Source organism: Gekko japonicus, unplaced genomic scaffold, assembly GCF_001447785.1.
Source record: "Gekko japonicus isolate JY-2015 unplaced genomic scaffold, Gekko_japonicus_V1.1 scaffold138, whole genome shotgun sequence".
Lineage (NCBI taxonomy): Eukaryota > Metazoa > Chordata > Lepidosauria > Squamata > Gekkonidae > Gekko > Gekko japonicus.
Genome location: NW_015163096.1, coordinates 1,464,837 through 1,482,489, shown reverse-complemented (window position 1 = coordinate 1,482,489; position 17,653 = coordinate 1,464,837). Strand labels below are relative to the sequence as shown.

Below are 17,653 nucleotides of genomic sequence, written 5' to 3'. Positions count from 1 at the left end.
AAAAAATCCCCTTCGGGGGGCCAAAAAAAAAAAAGGAATTTTGATTTCACCTGCTCCAGAGATATAAAACAAGAAGATGGTGGCCCAGTCATGGTCCCATAAAAGAGTAGAGCCAATGTTTTAGCCTGAAATAGTTTAAGGGCAGCTGGAATATATTCCCCACCCTTACTACGTAAGAATTTAATTATACAATTTGATGTTGTTGTGGGTGCTAGGTCTGCTGAGGCTGACTACTCCTCAGATGAGGAACAGGCAGGGAGCAGCCCAGCCTCCTCTGAAGTCAGCCCAGAAGAAGAACCCTCAACTATACCTGAGGAGGAAGAGTCCCCAGCAGCTGCACAGGAGGTGCAGACAGAAGGAGAGGACGATCCTGAGCCTGGCACAGCACCCCCAGTTGCAGACACCCCAAGGCTAGACTCCTTGCCTAGTTCTCATGAGTGCCCCAGATGAAGGGCACGCCAGAAGCTGACTATGCAGGAGCGAAGAAGGAGTGCCAGGCTGCAGCTCCTGCAGAGGCAGAGGGAAGAACTGTAAGCCTTTGCAGACTCAACCCCAGGGAAGGGAGGACCTGTTCAGAAAGCACTCAGTGCACCTGGTTCAACGTGACAGCAACTTTGCTCACACAGACCTGCTCCTGCGTGTGTGTACCAGCTGCTCCTTGTCCTTGCAACCTTGAATTGACTTTCTGGCTCTTGACTTTCGGCTCTGACTATCCTTGATTCTGGACTGTGTTTACAAGCTTCCAGTGTTTGGTCTCTGTGGCAGCCAGCCAAGACAGCACAGGTGTAGTGGTTAAGTGCACGGACTCTAATCTGGGAGAACCAGGTTTGATTCCTCACTCCTCCACTTGCAGCCAGAAAATATCCAGAAAACAACTGCATAAAACAGAACTTTTTAAAAAAAACTATCAAACAATGAATCATAACTGACTGATTTGATTCCTCACTCCTCCACCTGCAGCCAGAAAATAGAAAGAAAACAACTGCATAAAACAGAACTTTTTAAAAAAAACTATCAAACAATGAATCATAACTGACTGATTATTTAATTGATTACCTCTTAGTCCTTTTGTAACTCTTGTTCAGTCTCTAACATCATGGCATCCCATACCCTAGTTGTTCTTTGAACATCTTGATGCTTTTGTAATAGAGTTAATTTCAACAGTTTAAACAGGTCTTTTACTTCCTTTAACCATTCTTCAACTAATGGTCTAAGATTTGACTTTCATGTTTCTGCAAAGGGCTTTTCCGCAAATTGAACTTACTCCTGATCTTCTTAGCAGTCGATCCACAAGTACTGGAATTGGTTTGGGCATGGTTCTTCTGCATGTTTGCCCTCCCTGTGCATTTTTGAAGTTGTGGAGTCAGTTTATTTTTTTTCTATACATGCCTTCAGTGATGAGAATTTTCAAGGGAGGGTGCTACCTTTGGTGGTGGCACAGCACCCCCTTTAAAGACAGCACTAAAATATCAGTATATCACTAGAGTGTTGTAACATTAGGCTTAGCAGGTTCTCTGAATTCCCAGCTTTCATTTTTAAAAAAAAGTTTCCATGCCCAGGTTTCATTTTTTTAAAAAAGTCTCCAACGCCTTCCCTCACAGGGCCTTTTTCCTTATACCTTCACAAGGGAAGGAAATGATGCTGATAGTAACAGCCACATCAGCCTGTCCCTGGTGTTCAGCACTTCTGTTCCCTTTATTAGAATAATTTAAATTCCTTACAACCCATCTCAGAATATGGTGAATTGGTGTTCATGTCATTACGTGGGAACAATGGTTATGTTCTTTCAAGCAAGGAGATTTTATACAATTATGCCTGTGTCTCATGATGAGTATGAGTAGAGCAACTGTATACCATGTTATGGGATTATTTGAAAGTGTGAGTGCAGACTAGCAGAAGTAAAACATACTCTCAAAATCTGGTTTCACCAAAAGCTCCTTTGATACCGAATCCACTAATGATTGCAAATGAGTTTGTCCCATATCTTTAAGATAGAATGGAATTTTTCATAAAATTTCTCCATTAAATTTTATCAGAACTGAATCATGATACTGTTTTCATGTAGATGTAAAACATGTCAAACTCATATTAATATAACGTATATTAAGTATATTTTTATTCCACTGTATACAAACACTCAAAGTAAGGAGAATGATGACCATGGTGGTGTAGGAATGATTTATGATACAAAGCCTTTGAAATAGCCTTTTAAAGTTTCTTTTCAGTCTTACATTCTTTTGATTACTATATCAGCATAAAATAACTTAGAAGACAAAGTGAGAAATGACTTTACCTACAAATTTTGCTGTAATTTTTGTGTGTGTGTGTGTGTGTGTTTGAAGCAATCTGTGCTGTTACGAGTTTCCAGGCAGACAATATGGAGAGATTTTTTAAAATTGCTTTCTAGAAAATCCAGATTGCTGCCACTAGCACAAGAGCATCTGTTGTGCCTTTGTGGAAGGGAGAGAGATTAGAACTTTGGGTGGTTATGTCTCATGTTGGCTTTTAACTGAAGTTCCATCCATGGCCCCATTCCCCCCCCCTTTACTGGCTTTGGGATCTGTTGTGCCTTTGTGGAAGGGAGAGAGAGTAGAACTTTGGGTGGTTATGTGTCATGTTGGCTTTTAACTGAAGTTCCTGTACTTCCATCCATGGCCCCATTCCCCCCCCCCCTTTACTGGCTTTGGGGCACTGTGGGCCTCCCTTTGGTCTATGCCAGACAGATGGATAATCAGTCTTGTCCTTTTTGCTGGCAATAGCAGCAGATACAGGAATATTTCTTGCAGTAGTCGTGAAGAGTAGGGTTGCCAGGTCCTACCATCATACTGGTGGAAAGATTTGGGGGGCATTCCTGGAGCGGGTGGGGACATCATGTGGTGTCCCCAACACAATTACATCTTGCGGAAGTGATGTCATCACTTTGGGGACATTGCATGGCAGTGCTCTGCTTTTGGGGTAAAACTCTATGGTAAAATTGCCCTCAAACCATAGAGTTTTGCCCAAAAAGCAGAATGTCACTGCACAATGTCCCCATCATGATGATGTCACTTCCGCATGATGTCATCATGCCAGGGATATCACTGCATGACATCGCTGTTTGGGGGCAGGGTTTCCCCTGCTGGTCAGCTGGCTGGTGGTGGACAGAAGCCCCCAAAAGTGGGGGATCCCTAGTGAAGAGGGAGGCAACAGCTGCAGTGTGCACACTGAGAGAGAGTGCCAAGGGGCCAGGGAAGGTCTGAAATCACCTGGGCTGAAAATCACTTCAGATGATTTATGATCTATCATGTTTTACTTTGTCAGCCCCTTCAAGCAGGTGCTCTGGAGAGGCTGCGTATCCATTTTCTAAATAAGGAAATACTGTTTAAAATTATATGTTAACTGCTAGCCCAATCTAATGAGAGCTCGAAAGCTAAACAGGGGTGGCCCTGCTTATTGATTGATTGATTTGATTTCTATTCTGCCCTCCCCACAAGTGGGCTCAGGGTGTCTTACAGCATAAAATATAAACAATGCCACCTTTAAAATATAAAAATATCATACATTAAAAAAACAGTACAAGGTGGTGTTTTAAAAATTTCCTAGTATTCTGGTTCTGTGCGATATAAAGAGTATAAGGCCTGAACTGTGGGTTCCCATGTTGTAAGAAACAGCTCAATCCAGCAATATGAGCAGCTAAATCCAACAATATGAGCATGAGAGGCCCAAATATTATGAGACATCACCAAGGAAGTTCAGGGTTATGACGCAGAGGCAGGCAATGGCAGGCCACCTCTGTTCGTCTCTTGCTTTGAAAACCCTATGGGGTTGCCATAAGTTGATCGTAACTTGACAACACTTAACACAGAGACAAATTGACTAATGGAGCTGCTAATATATACATAATAAGGATAGTTATTCAAAGAAGTTCTGGGAAGTCATGAAGAAAATGGAATCATATATTCTATGAAGCAGTTTGGTTTTTATGCTGTTATTTAGATAGTGTATATATTTCAAACAAAACTAAGTAGTTTATTCAAATTATTAGTGATTTCAGTGGTATAAATATAATATTCTTATTAAGATGTAGACATTGAAAAGCAAGATAATGAGCATGCCAGTTTTTCTGTTACATTAATTACAAGGATTGGATTTTTTAAAATCAAAGAGTTGGGAAGGATGTCTGAGATAGGCTTCTTTTTTAACTTGGAAGGGCCGAATAGTTCAAAACTACTCTACAAGATGATAATTTATCTAAAGAAATAATGCACCTGAACTTTAAAACAGGAGAATCATATTGACAGACCCAAAAATCCCTTCAAAAAACTATTACCGACTATGTCCACAGTCCCACTGTTCAGTTTCATCTTGTAATGACCAGCCAGCCCTTCCCATCCTCTCTTTTTTTCTAAAGAAACTTGAGTCCTGCAAAGAAGACTGAATGTGAATGTAAACAGGATTAATGTATAATTACTCATGACTTCGTAGGCAAGCCATTGCAGCAGCGTCCATAATCACCTTCTCTGTACTCTTTAAAAGGCTTTTTGTTAACATTCACCTATGGGAATGACGATGCCTATGCAATCTGTCCCCCACCAAGAAGGAGGATGGAGACATTCTGTGAAAGAGATTCCATAGGATTTAACTGTTCTGTAGCTCAGGACAGCACATGAGAGCAGTGTTCACTCTTGTGTGTTAACATGCATATAGGACATAGACACTCCTGAGTGAGCTTAAGGAAGTCTTTAGTCTCTTGGATATTTGAGAATTGTCATATCCATTGTCTCCCAGCCAAATTCATTAAACTGTGAGAAACTACAATTTCATTGTTGTGACTTCTGTGTCATCCCACTTGTAGAGAGTTCCCTACTCCTTTATAGAGCACCTCTGAGTGAATGTCAATATATGTAGCTCAACAACTGTTGGGAAGGTGGTCCTCCATTGTCTCTTCCTTTGAGAGCTTTACACCATCTCCTTCACTCAGTGAGCTTGCAAGCCTGCCAGTGTGGGACTATGCAGAAGCCACAACAATGAAAACAGGGTTGACTTCCGGTTTTGGCGCGTTGATGGCGGGCACGCTCCTCCGAAGCTCTGGAGAGAGCGGCCCGTGACCTGGCAGCAGGGAGGGGTTCTGGCTGGCTCTGGACCCCTCCCTCAGGGCCCCTGTAGAGGGCTCTCAGCCTGGGGCACTGGGGGTGCCACTCCCAAGGCTGAGGCCAAAGGATCGAGGCTCCCCCCTGCCCTTATAGGTCCCTGCCGCTGCGGAACCATTTCTGGCATGAGATGAGCATACCGGACCAGTGAGCAACTGACCCGACAAATTACCTACATTTATTCATTTATTCATAATAGGACTCTCTATTCTGAGTTATACGGAACTGGTAAGGTTCCTATGGCTTGTCCAACAAATTTACGACCCGTAAAAGTACCTATGTCATACAAAGAAAAAGAAATTAAGTCAAAATGGTAAAATGACGCTGTAAATAAAAGGGCCATTGTCAAACCACACGTGTAACTTCATATCATGAGGTACAATGCCCAGTTGCTCCGTTATGCATACATAAATGTGTGGATAATGTTGATTGAATAAAGGAGCATTCTTCTTGAAATCAGTCTCGTGAACCAGTCTTGTCTTGACTCTGAAATGCCCAAAGCCTTTAAGATCTGGAAATTCACCACTTCCCTCTAGCACCAACTGGAATACCAAAAAATGTAACTTGCTCAACTCCAGTTAGCTTCTTAACTTGATCCTCGAATGAGCAATAGTAATCAACCTTCTCTTTCGCCGAATCCTCAAGACCATGACGATGGTGCTCATATCTAATCGTCACATCAACAACAAAATGGTTTCCAGAAGGCAGGGATACTCTGTCCAGTACCCAGACTCCTTCACTAAAACACCAGTACTCTTCTTGAGTTTTAACTGGCTCCTCAGGATTTAAAAGGCAGTTTGTAAACACACCAGACCAGGGATGTCTCCACTCTTCAGAGCTATCTCCCTGTTTTAACTGAGATGGGGAATTCTTCTCTCACTAGAAGACCTATCCCCTTTTCTGGCCTGAATGGGAGTCTTCACCTAACTACCCACTCCTCCTGCCAACCTTCCCAGTACTCCATCTGTGTTAAACTGCTCTCAGTCAGGGGTAAACACAAACCATGTCAGTACTAAACCCTTTTCTTTCAGGGCTCGACTAGGACTCCATCAGTACTAGACTCTCCTTAGTCAGGGCTGAATTCAGACTCCTTTCTCCTCTGCATTCAGTTCAGAACTCTTTCTCTGCTTAACTGATGCTAACCAATCAAATTGCTTGGAGCAGCTTGTCACTCGAGGTTCTCTGGTTCTGTGAGGAATTAACCACAGTCCTTTACCTGTTTGTACAGCCCTTATAAGATTTCAAAGTGCAGTTTGTGACACAGGCCCACCTCAGTTAACACTATGATGTGTAGAGCTGTTCATACCTCTCTACCTTTTCTGTTCCACACTGTCAAAATTACATTCAAATATCTACATTTTGTTTCTTAAGCCAATTAAATGTTTTGGATCATTTTGAGGGGAATTTAAACCATTAATAGTCACTGATATAATCTTACATTTATCCATATTGGTTAAAGGGTAGCAGCCTGGTCTAACTTGTCTTCTTCCTTGTCTGGGACTGCTTTGTTTTTCTCTCGTTTTCCCTGCTTCTCAGATTCCTCTGGAATATCCTCAGTGGAAAGTTCTTCTGCCAGTTGTTTAGCTTGTTCAGTTGTCGAAATTAATCTTCTACTACCCATTAAAGTAATTTCTAGAGCGAATGGAATTCTCCAATGATAGTTGTTTCTTTAATAAGATTTGTCCTTAAAAATCAAAGTCTTTCCTTTTCTTCAGTATCGATGCAGGTAGATCTTGAAAGATCTGAATTTCTTTATCCACAACCTTGAGTGAAGAATCTCTTTGCTTATTCTTTATAGTGTCTCTTTTTATGTGGAAAACTAACCAGAATATCTCGTGGCCAACTGTTCCTTGATGCAACCTGTTTACTGAAAACTGATGAACTTTTAAACATTTTAAAAAGAATTTTGTTGAAGAGGTTCCAGAACTCCATTCCCATTCCCCCAGAAATAAAGCCATGCTCGTAGAAGCTCACAAAAACTGTCGTTAAGATTAGACCTGCCAAAATCTTCTAGGACTCCTCTAAATTGAAGACTACAGTTCCTGCACTGTGTTTCCAATATTTCAGTCCTCTGATCTGTCCTTTTGAAAAGTGTATATTGTGCTCCAAGGTGCAGCTCCAATTCTTTATGCTTTCCTTTAATTTTCCCAATTCCATGTGTATTTTCTTGTGTGTGTTTTTGGATTGCCGGTAATCCTATTTTTAACACTTCTTTTATACTTGATATAGCTGTTTTTATTTTTTCTTGTGTGTACTGCCCAGAATTCCATGGAGGATTGCTGAGATTTTTTAAAAAAATGAATAAAATAAAAATCTGACTGTTATGATAAGGGCTCTTTTTCAGAGTTGTAGATACTAATTGCACACTCCATTTTACATTTCAAATCATCTTGGAAAATATGAAGATTCTGATAGACTGACCATATAAGCCTTGGTTTCTGTCAGCAAAAAGGCAGGGGTAGGGGGCAGTGCTTTTTCCAGAGCTGTTTCGGCCACTGAGGGATGACTCATCAGGGCCAATACTGTCAGAAACCACCATGTGACTTATTATCATGTGACTTGTATGACTCACCCAGGACTCACTGCTTGCTACTGTTCAACAGCAACCACCCCACAAAAGCCAGTGTGGTGTAGTGGTTAAAGTTTCAGACAAAGATCTGGGATACCCAGGCCCCTGCCACACGGGGGGGAAAGGGGCGGGCTGAAGCGTGGCTTTTGAAAGCCGCACCAAAAGAAATACGCCGCGGCGGGATCACATTGATCCCCTGAGCCACGGCACATTCCCTCCCCGGCACGATCAGATGCCGGGGGAAGCAACGGAGGGGAACGGGAGACTGCCGAACTGCGCATGTCTGAGCATGCGCAGTTCAGGCAGGAGCCGGGGATGCGCCGGCATAAAGACAGGCCAGCGATCCCACGGCCGGCCTTGATGCAGCCGTCATGGATGAACCACCTCGGTAGGTGGTTCATTTTTGATGCGTCTCTTCGGGGGAAGGGCTGGATCGGGGACGAGTGTGCAACGCTGCCCAGATTTTGCAGTGGGATCACACCCGTTTGCTCTGGCCCCGATCCGGCCCACTCCCAGGCCAAAACCCCTCGTGTGGACAGGGCCTCAGTTTGAATCCCCCTCTGCTATGGAATCTCACTGTGTGATCTTGGTCCAGTCACACATAGTAAGCCTAACCTACCTCACAGGGTCATTGTGAGAATCAAATGAAGGCAAGGAGAATGGTATAAGCTGCTTTGGATCCCCATTGTGGAGAAAGGCAGGATATAAATAGATAAATTTAAAATATAGTTGAAGATGGGGGGGGCAGATAAAAGATAGATGGGTAGGAGAAAAAGAAACAGGGAAAGGTGAAGATACAGGGGCTGCCAGGATGACAGAACGGAAATAGTGTGTGAGGGGGGGATACAAGGGAAAGTGAGATGTCCTCTGCAAGTTTTTGCCAGTTCCCCACCATTCAACTAGACCCAGCAGCCAGCACCACACAACTAGACCTGACCTGGCAGCCAATACTGCACAACTTAGCCATAGTTTTACCAGGCAGAGGCTGCTGGGGGAGGGAAGGAGGGAAAGGGGAAGCCAGGGAGTCAGATGAATGTAGGTTGGCTGGTGGGTCGGAAGGAAAGAAGCAGGAAAAGGGGAGAGGCAATGGTGGCTTTTGGGGAAAGGAAATTGGAAATAATGGGGGAATGGAAAATAAGATGCCCCCACAAATCCCTGTGGCTCCCCTGTGGCTCCCCTACTGCTTTTATAGGATACTATTTTTTTTACTAATGCGTAACTTACACAAAATAGTCATCATGAGGCAGTTGTTTGAAGTTGCATCAGTGGGTACAGTAGCTCATTGTGTGAATCAGGTACATTCATGTTACTCCTCTGCTTACTGTTGTAATACATTCCTGTTGCTTATTAGTACTGACGTGGAGAAAAACTTGTGACCTTTTATGTTGCAAACTTTTGCATGCCAATAGAGAACAGCTTGCTGCACACTGCAACTGCCTTGCCATAAAGAGACAGTTTCAGGAATGTGGTAGCTATTTCCTGTAAAATGAGCTTCAGGTTTACAATCGATTTTAGACAAATCAGACAGGGATAGGAACTTGGAGACAAATGCAAAATATATTCTACATATGGAGTATGGTCTTACAACGGCTGCAGAATGCCAAGGACGGATGAACATCACTTATAAGGATGAAAAGAAAGCAGCATTTTAAAAATTTTCATCTCCCCCGCTTTTACTGCTGCTCAGCTGTCCTTGGCATTCTGCGCCTCCTAGGGCATGCTCAGTCTTCATCAGACTGTATTTTGTAGGGTTTCTTGCTTTAGTATGTAAATTTTGTTCCCTGTAAAAGTAGATAATTTTCAGAGTAGGCAGAATTTTAATAGGTACTTTACTGTTTGTTTTTTTAACTACAAGGAACACATTAGGGATCCATTATGAATGGTAGGGGTTGAATAATCAATTTCAGAAGTTCCTTCTCCTGAAGCAAAATTTACCCTCCAAGATTCCATGTGCCCTAGGATCTTGAGGAGGCTAATTTCTCAATTTTACTCTGTATTTTCCCCTTTTAATTGATGCTCAACATTCCATGCCTCCCAGAGCATGCATGATGCTCAAGCCATTTTGGATACTTTTAGTCCTTGGGTGACCTAGTTTTGCTGTTTTCATGATTGACATAGGTTCCCTACTTTATTATTCGGTTTAAGAACAAACTGAGGGTTCATTATGATCTGTGGAGAGTGTAACAAGAGTGAAATTCCACCTCTATCCTCCATTTCTCCCCCTCCTGAGCTTTAGAAAGTTTATTCCTCTTCCCTGCCCCTTCCGTCTCCTACAGAAAAAACTCATTCTCAGCAGTTCTCAATATTCTGTGAGTCTAGAATATGATCAGTTCTCATCAGGACTAGATGATTTTTCTTTTTCTTTTTAAGGCGGGATAATTTACAAAATATTCTTTTTTCTATACTTGGGAAATTTCTCATTAATGCAATTCCTTTGGTTGAGGTGACAGGTGTCTCATTTATTCTGGTTTCCTCTGCTCCACCCTCTGCTCCAGCCCCCCTCAAGCCTATAGAATATTTATTTTATTTATCTTATTCCTTAGATTTGTATCCCGCCCTCCCCGAAGGCTCAGGGCGGCTAACAAGGGCATAAATGCCAAATTCAAACAATAAAAACAGTATCAAAATACAATGATACAGCATAATACAGTTATTAAAATTAGTAAAAATAAAAATATCGGTGCTCCAGTACTCACTCCAAACCATAAAACCAAGATGGTGTTCTGGAGATGTTAGAACAGAACAACAACAGTATATGTCCCCACAACCCTGTCATCCGCCAGGGACATCTCGCACCCCCGATGATACCCACACCAGTGGTGGTAGAGTGCGGTGATGGAATAAGCGTTGGTGGAATAATGGTGGCGGTGGCTCCTACTAGAAAGCCTGGTGGAAGAGCTCCATTTTTCAGGCCCTGCGGAACTGCACAAGGTTCTGCAGGGCCCAGATCTCTTCTGGGAGCTCATTCCACCAGGTAGGGGCCGCCACCGAGAACGCCCTGGTCCTGGTCACAGCAAGTTTGATGCACTTGGGGCCTGGAATATCCAGGAGGTTTTGGCTCCCCGACCGTAGTGCCCTTGGGGGAACATGTGGGGAAAGGCCTTAGGAAGGCCGGACCCTGGCCATATAGGGCTTTAAAGGTAAGAACCAGCACTTTGAAACGAATCCGGTACACCATTGGCAGCCAGTGCAGCGCTTTCAGCACAGGCCGGATGTGATCCCGTCTAGGGAGACGCATCAACAGCCTGGCTGCAGCATTCTGCACTAGTTGCAGCTTCCGAATTTGCGACAGAGGCAGCCCCATGTTATATATGTTATATATGTTCAGGAAAAATAACCTCTGATAGTTCAAACATAGTCTTTGCTTTAAAAAAGTGTGTGTGTGAGTATGTTTGTGTGTGTGGACAGACAGACAGATTCCCAGTATTACAGTCTTTTAGCCCTGAACTTTTGCAAACTGTGTCTTTTAAAGTTATTTTACTACTGTTTATTCTAACAGTTCCTTAAATAAGGCTGTGCCATAAAATCACTTGTAAAAGTTAAATGACTTCATTATTGCTGTACTTATTAAAGAAATTAAAATTTGTTATTTACTGCTTAATATCCTTCTGCTTTGGTATAATGATCTGTTTAACCTTGACTTTCGCCTCATGAATTATGTACAAGAGCAAGTTTAATGTTGACACTACATTTGGAGCTTTTAAAGGGCTATAAATAGCATATTAAGGTTACTCTAAATATGTTGACACCTGAACATCCAAATTAACAAATTGAATTCACATTTCCTTAATCAATATTATATTTTGTATACTTGTAGAAAAATCTGGACTTGCTCTTAAGTCAGGATTAATCTTCCTCTATTATTTTTGTGTCTTAATTTGTTTCCAAGGTGGAATTATATATGTATTATTTCAGACATAACAGTTTTGTGCACATGATCATGGCAAAAGAAGGATTTATGCACATCTAAGTATGATTGGTCATACATGTGCCAAGCTACATCCAAATGTTTAGAGCATTCATGCCTAATTTGTGTGCAAGTAATTTATAATTTGCTTCCGTATTAAATAAGGACAGAAGTATGCATGTGCTGTGTAGCTCTGTATTAACTGTAAATGACTGATTTATATTAGTTTCCCCAGATTTTTATTGCTGGCACTGCAGTTTCCAGGGGAAGATGAGTGGGGGAGAAGGACTTCTTAACCATTTCCCTTGTCTTCCCCTTTCTTCCATATAAATCATCACCTCTAAACTACTTTTCCTTTTGCTGGGGAAAACAGAGAAAGCTAGGCAAATACTGTAAAGAACTTAAGCCCCACTGATTCCAATGTAGTTTACTCCTTTCAACAACTGTTATTGCTGTGTGGGACAAGTTACACAAACTTCTCTGTCTGTGAGTTCCCTCACCTGTCCAACAACTGGTCCAAAAATGCAATGGACTTCCTATGGATTGCCTACTTCCCCTAGTTGGGAGATTCCTGGATATTTGGGGGTGGGGCATGGGGAGGGTGGGGTTTGAGGAGAGGAAGGACCTCAGTGGGGTATAATGTAATAGAGGCCAGCCTCCAAAATAACCATCTATCTATGGAAACTGATCTCTGTCATCTGGAGATCAGTTGTAACTCTGGGAAATCCCCAGGCCCTCCATGGAGGTTGGCAACTCTACCTTCTGTCTCATTTCCCAAACCAGTTTACAAATTGTGCTTAGGCTGCTTTGCTGGTTTAGCTAACTAGTTTAGAGAAGCATTGGGTTGAATCCAAATGTGCAGAGTTGCCAGTGTAATGTCACTTCCATTGATGAAGAATGGGGATTTTTTTTTCCTGATTCGTCTTCCCACTGGAGACTTTGGTTTAGCCTCCATGCTGTCTATGAGGGTCCCCAACCCCAGAAGCAGAATGTTGGGAGGGGGTCACTGGTCTGCAGCAGGACAGCAAAGACAGGAAAGTCTTGTTCCACAAGATTTGCTTCCCTTGCTGTAGTTTCGATCCATTGAGTATGTTAAAGGATCTCCCGCTTCAATGTCAGTCTTCTAACTTGTCTTTCTCTGTCACACTGCTATAATGTGGCCAAGTTATAAAATATTGAAAGTGGCTATTTTTAACTAATTTAGAGGAAATGAATCTGTTCTATTCAAAGCTATTTTGGTAGATGTTATAGAAGACACTGAGTGCAGCTCCTCTTTCTGTCCCTCTAGTCTAAGGTGTAGATCTCCAAGCATTTTATGCAAAGATGAAAACTGTCATAGAGCTGTGTTGGAAGGGCAAAGGAAATAGTGGCTGAGGTTAAGTAGTATTTAGATTCTTTGTCTTAATAAAACTAATGTTTTTATGTCTTATAGGTATAAATTACAGAAGTATACTACAGTGAGCTCTGAAAGATGCTGAATGTTGTAGATTAATGTTGGTTGTTTAATCCAAAGCGAATAAGTTTTACACAGTATTCTGCAAATGTATTTTCAATATTTGTTGCTGTATTTGTAAATTAAACTTTGTATTTGTTTATTTTCCACTAGGGCTTGCTTGGACGGGATGCACCTCTGAAGGACATAAAGATTTTTAATGATCGGCGATTTGTAGCTATTTTTAATGTGGTGAATGCTACCAAACGGGATGCTGGCAGTTACCGGTGCATGATTCATACAGAAGGTGGAGTTGGAATATCTAATTATGCGGAACTGATAGTTAAAGGTATTTCAGAATGCATCTTTTAATTGTTAAGGCCTGACTTCTGAATACACTCACACTGGACAAAGCTCCAGTGTCTTCATTGGTGATCTGATAAAGTAAAGTATTATGTCTGCTTTCTATGAATATGATTCAGAGCTTTGCAAGCTTTGGCATAAATATCAATTTTTTAATGAGTCATGGAATGCTTTGTGTGTCCTATGGGGAGGAGACCTATACAGATAGACCTTTCGGCATGATAAATATATTGTAGATCCATAAAAGGAATGATAGTTTAAGGCTTTTTTCCCTAGTGTATAATTGTTTAGAAAATGTTCCCAATAACTAATGATGGCTGATAATTTAAAATACTCTGAAGGCAATTTTGGTATGTAATGGTTGTTTAATTTTTTTCTTGATCGATGTATTTAAGAATGAGCATTCTAAACTCACTGAAGGTGATCAAAATGATTACTGTATTATCAGATTGATTTTTACTTAATTACTTCATTTATACCCCACCTTTCATCTAACAAGGGATTTACTTATCCAGCAACTGAAACAGTACCGTGGTTATGTGGCAGAGGCAGATTGTGGTTACAAAAGAGGCTATTTCCCAGGCCATATAGTTTTAGCGATAAAAACAGAGGAAGTGGGGAACAGCTGAGCTGCTGGTGGGGGAAGAGTTGAGTGGTATGCTAGTGGGAGAAGAAGGCAAGAGTGTGAAGTATCTTGGACATATAAGGTATTAGTAAAGAGGAGCTGCTGTACTTATCCCAATTGACTTCCTATATGGATGTGACGAATAAATTTGGGTTCCATCAAAGGGGTCCAAATAAGTAAAACTATGTTTCAGTAGAAACAGTCTTTATTCAGTTGACCACTGTCAAGGAAAGTATCCCTACAAAAGTTCAAGACACTGACAACTTTACAGACAAAAGAATAAGCATGTATAGGCAGATGGACATCAGGATCTTGCAGAACTGTTACACCAATTACACAATGACACCTCAATACTGCACCAAATATAACCCAATAGAAAAGAAATCTATACTTCCTTCTTAACATACTTTTTATTCAATATATTTTATTAAATTTCAACTTTAAAGCATAATGACATCCTTCTTAACATACTTTTAAGAATACTGCCACCTTATCTGTGGTACACTACAAGCGCAACACGAACTGCTGACTACTATAGTTTAAGAGAACAACATCTTTGTTAAAGGCAGCCACATTAGGTGAGAAATGCAGACTTTTGGAGACTTCAGTTAAAAATACAGATAGTGCTGGCTCAACACTGGGTCAAATGTTCCCTCAGTTCTTTACTTGGCCTTGACTGACATGGCTATATTTCACCTTTTCCCCCTTCAAATTCTTGTTGATCAGTCCCTCAGAAGCAAAAGACCAAAATTGAGGTTTTTCAAAAAAGTGAAAAAGCAGGAATTAAAATTTTGAAGAACATCTCAATCAAATATGGGCATGGAAAAAAGCGGTTTAAAAATATGTTATCAAGAAAATTGGCATAACGTATGAAGAAATGAGAGGCTGAGAACAAAAAAATGTCTACAGAGTTTATTTTTTGAAGTTGTTGCAAATTGCTTCCATTGACTTTGACCCTTCCATGCATGAACTTATTTATCATATCCTTATAATATTTGCATTTAGCCTCCTCTCTCAGCACATTACACTGTGTGTGGTGAATAATTGCTTACCCTTAGGGTGTAATCCCATTAGCTACTTGCAGCGTGATGAGGTAATTATGGTAATCCCTGTTGCTTGTGCCGTAGCTTTTATGAGACCACATGGAGGTCATTCTTTGTGACCTAAAAAGCCCATTTTAAACAGTAGGCTGACCTTGGAACAGCTTATATTTAAATAACAACTTTATGGTATATTTAAACTCATTGGGATTGCTACTGATAGCCAATTACAAAGGATTTACATTTTGCCCATATTTTTCAAAAATTACGTGTCACAGAAAATTGCATATTTACCATAAAGTTTGTGTTTGAAATACACAATCAGTGAACTGTAAGGCAATAAACAATTACAGGGATTTTTTTCTTGGTTTGGTAATGGATTAATTATTGTATACAAGGGAAAATTTTGTAATGAGTCGCAGTGCAGTTCAAAGTAGTGTTATATCCTTGACTAAGAATTGCACTATGGCTGCTTCACACTCTGTCTGTCTGTCTGTCTGTCTGTCTGTCTCCCATATGCTATTTTAAAAAAACCCATGAGGCGGCTTACATTAATAAAGTATTAAGAACCATACTATTAAGATCTATTAAGTTAGCATCTGTATAGATATTGATCTGGCTTCTGCTGAGTGAAAGGGGCTTATTTCTGTTACCTGTCCCTTCAGCATGATAACTACCACCTGATGGAATCTGAGAGCCAAACTAGATGATTCTGCATCCCCAAATGCACCACAGAGATGCAGAGATGCACTTCACAGTTTTTTAACTTTTCAAAATGCCTCCAAGGCCCAGTCCAGCTGAGGTCCATGGCACAGGGGAATGAGGGGCTCTTGTCTCTCTGAAAATGGCACCAGGTGTGGGGAGGAGAAAGGAGCCTCTCATTCCCCCCACACACACCATGGTTAAAACAAACTATAAAATGGTGCCACATTCCCATGGTAGAATTAGGGACACAGTATCCTCTAATCCGGCTCTGAGAGGAAGCGACTAGGTGACATCTGGTCCACCAGGCTAAGGGAGAAGCCTTGTTCTCTCTCCTCTCTTTTCTGAGAGCCAGTTTGGTGTAGTGGTTAAGTGTGCAGACTCTAATCTGGGAGAACCGGGTTTGATTCCCCACTCCTCCACTTGCACCTGCTGTTGTGACCTTGGGTCAGTCGCAAGCTCTGGCACAGCTGTCCTTGAAAAAGAGCAGTTTGTGTCAGAGCTCTCTCAGCCCCACCTACCTCACAGGGTGTCTGTTGTGGGGAGGGGAAGGGAAAGGGATTGTAAGCCGCTCTGAGACACCTCTGGGTAGTGAAGGGCGGGGTATAAATCCAATCTCTTCTTCTTCTTCTTCTTCTTCTTCTGTAGAGTCATTCTTGATCAGAATCAGTGCATATTATTCTTGCAGACTGATTATTCCTTTATAAGGAAAATTGTGTATACTGTTGTATGTGAAGTGTGGCAAAAGTTCTGTGACAGTATATCCCACATGTACTGCCACATGTATTGACCAGTAACCCCCCCCCGCCGCCACTTCACAAATTACTGTGTTTGTTGTTTTTGATGTCATATACGGAGGAAAGTCATCCTGCTGCTTACATTCCTTTATTAGATATATATTAGATATATTAGAAAATACTGTTGCATCAGTCTGACTAGGGGGCATATCTACAGAGAAGCAAGTTTCCTGTGCATATCCCTGGCTGGTTACAGGTACAGAGTACAGGATTCCCAGACTGATCCAGTAGTTGTGGCCACATTTTTAGTCAAATAACCTTAGTGAAAGAATTGGTAATAATACCACCCAGCTGTCCAGAACAGGAATCAAACAGCTGATGGGTGCTGTTGCATCTATTTAAACAAGACTACATACTATAGGTCACTGAGCCATGGTGGATATATGAAGTAGCCCTTGGATGCTTTTATGTGATTGGTGTTTGAGTTATATTTTTTTCAAAATGCAGCTCTTTTGAAAAGTCAGCTCAGTCAGTATAAGAGAAGTGGAAGTGAAATACAGGCATATCTTCCCTCCCCCTTTCATTATTGAACTTTAATTTGCAACATAAAATAATTTAGAAGGTTATATTTTTGAAGCAAAAAAGTTATAATGTATGAAAAATATGTAAAAGTGGAATTGTCATCTTTCATTCTGCAGCATCAATACTGACATAAAATACTTCTAGTTTGTGTGCAAAAATGCATTATATTTTAATACTAGGCACTGAAAGTATTCAATGATAAAACATATTTTCAAAAGACACTCTGTAGGCTTTGAAGATAGGGTTATGCAGACAGTCTGAAGGGATGTTGGCTTGTGGACCTGAGGAGGTAAACCCATCACTATGTCTTCATCTATTTATTTTTATTTATTTATTTATTTATTTAAATTTATAACCCACCCTCCGCGCGAACGGGCTCAGGGCGGCGTGCAGATGGGGCCAATGGCCAATACATAAAACATTAAAATTGCATTTTAAAAACATTCAGTGCAACATAAGTGCTCTCCACAACAACTTACAAGGGAACCGATGTCACCAGGATGGTATCCTTAGTGGCCACAGCTCCATGTAGTACCACCATTTTGCACTCACGGCGAGTTGGTAATA

General features: G+C 41.2%; 1 protein-coding gene across 1 annotated transcript in view; it reads left to right on the top strand.

Annotated features, from left to right (window-relative positions):
* PTPRM (protein tyrosine phosphatase, receptor type M) overlaps positions 1 to 17,653 on the top strand; it is a 509,160-nt gene that overhangs the window by 108,264 nt on the left and 383,243 nt on the right. Inside the window, exon 6 of the mRNA XM_015406598.1 lies at positions 13,212 to 13,386. Coding sequence (XP_015262084.1) covers positions 13,212 to 13,386 — 175 coding nt within the window. The remainder of the gene's footprint in view (positions 1 to 13,211; positions 13,387 to 17,653) is intronic.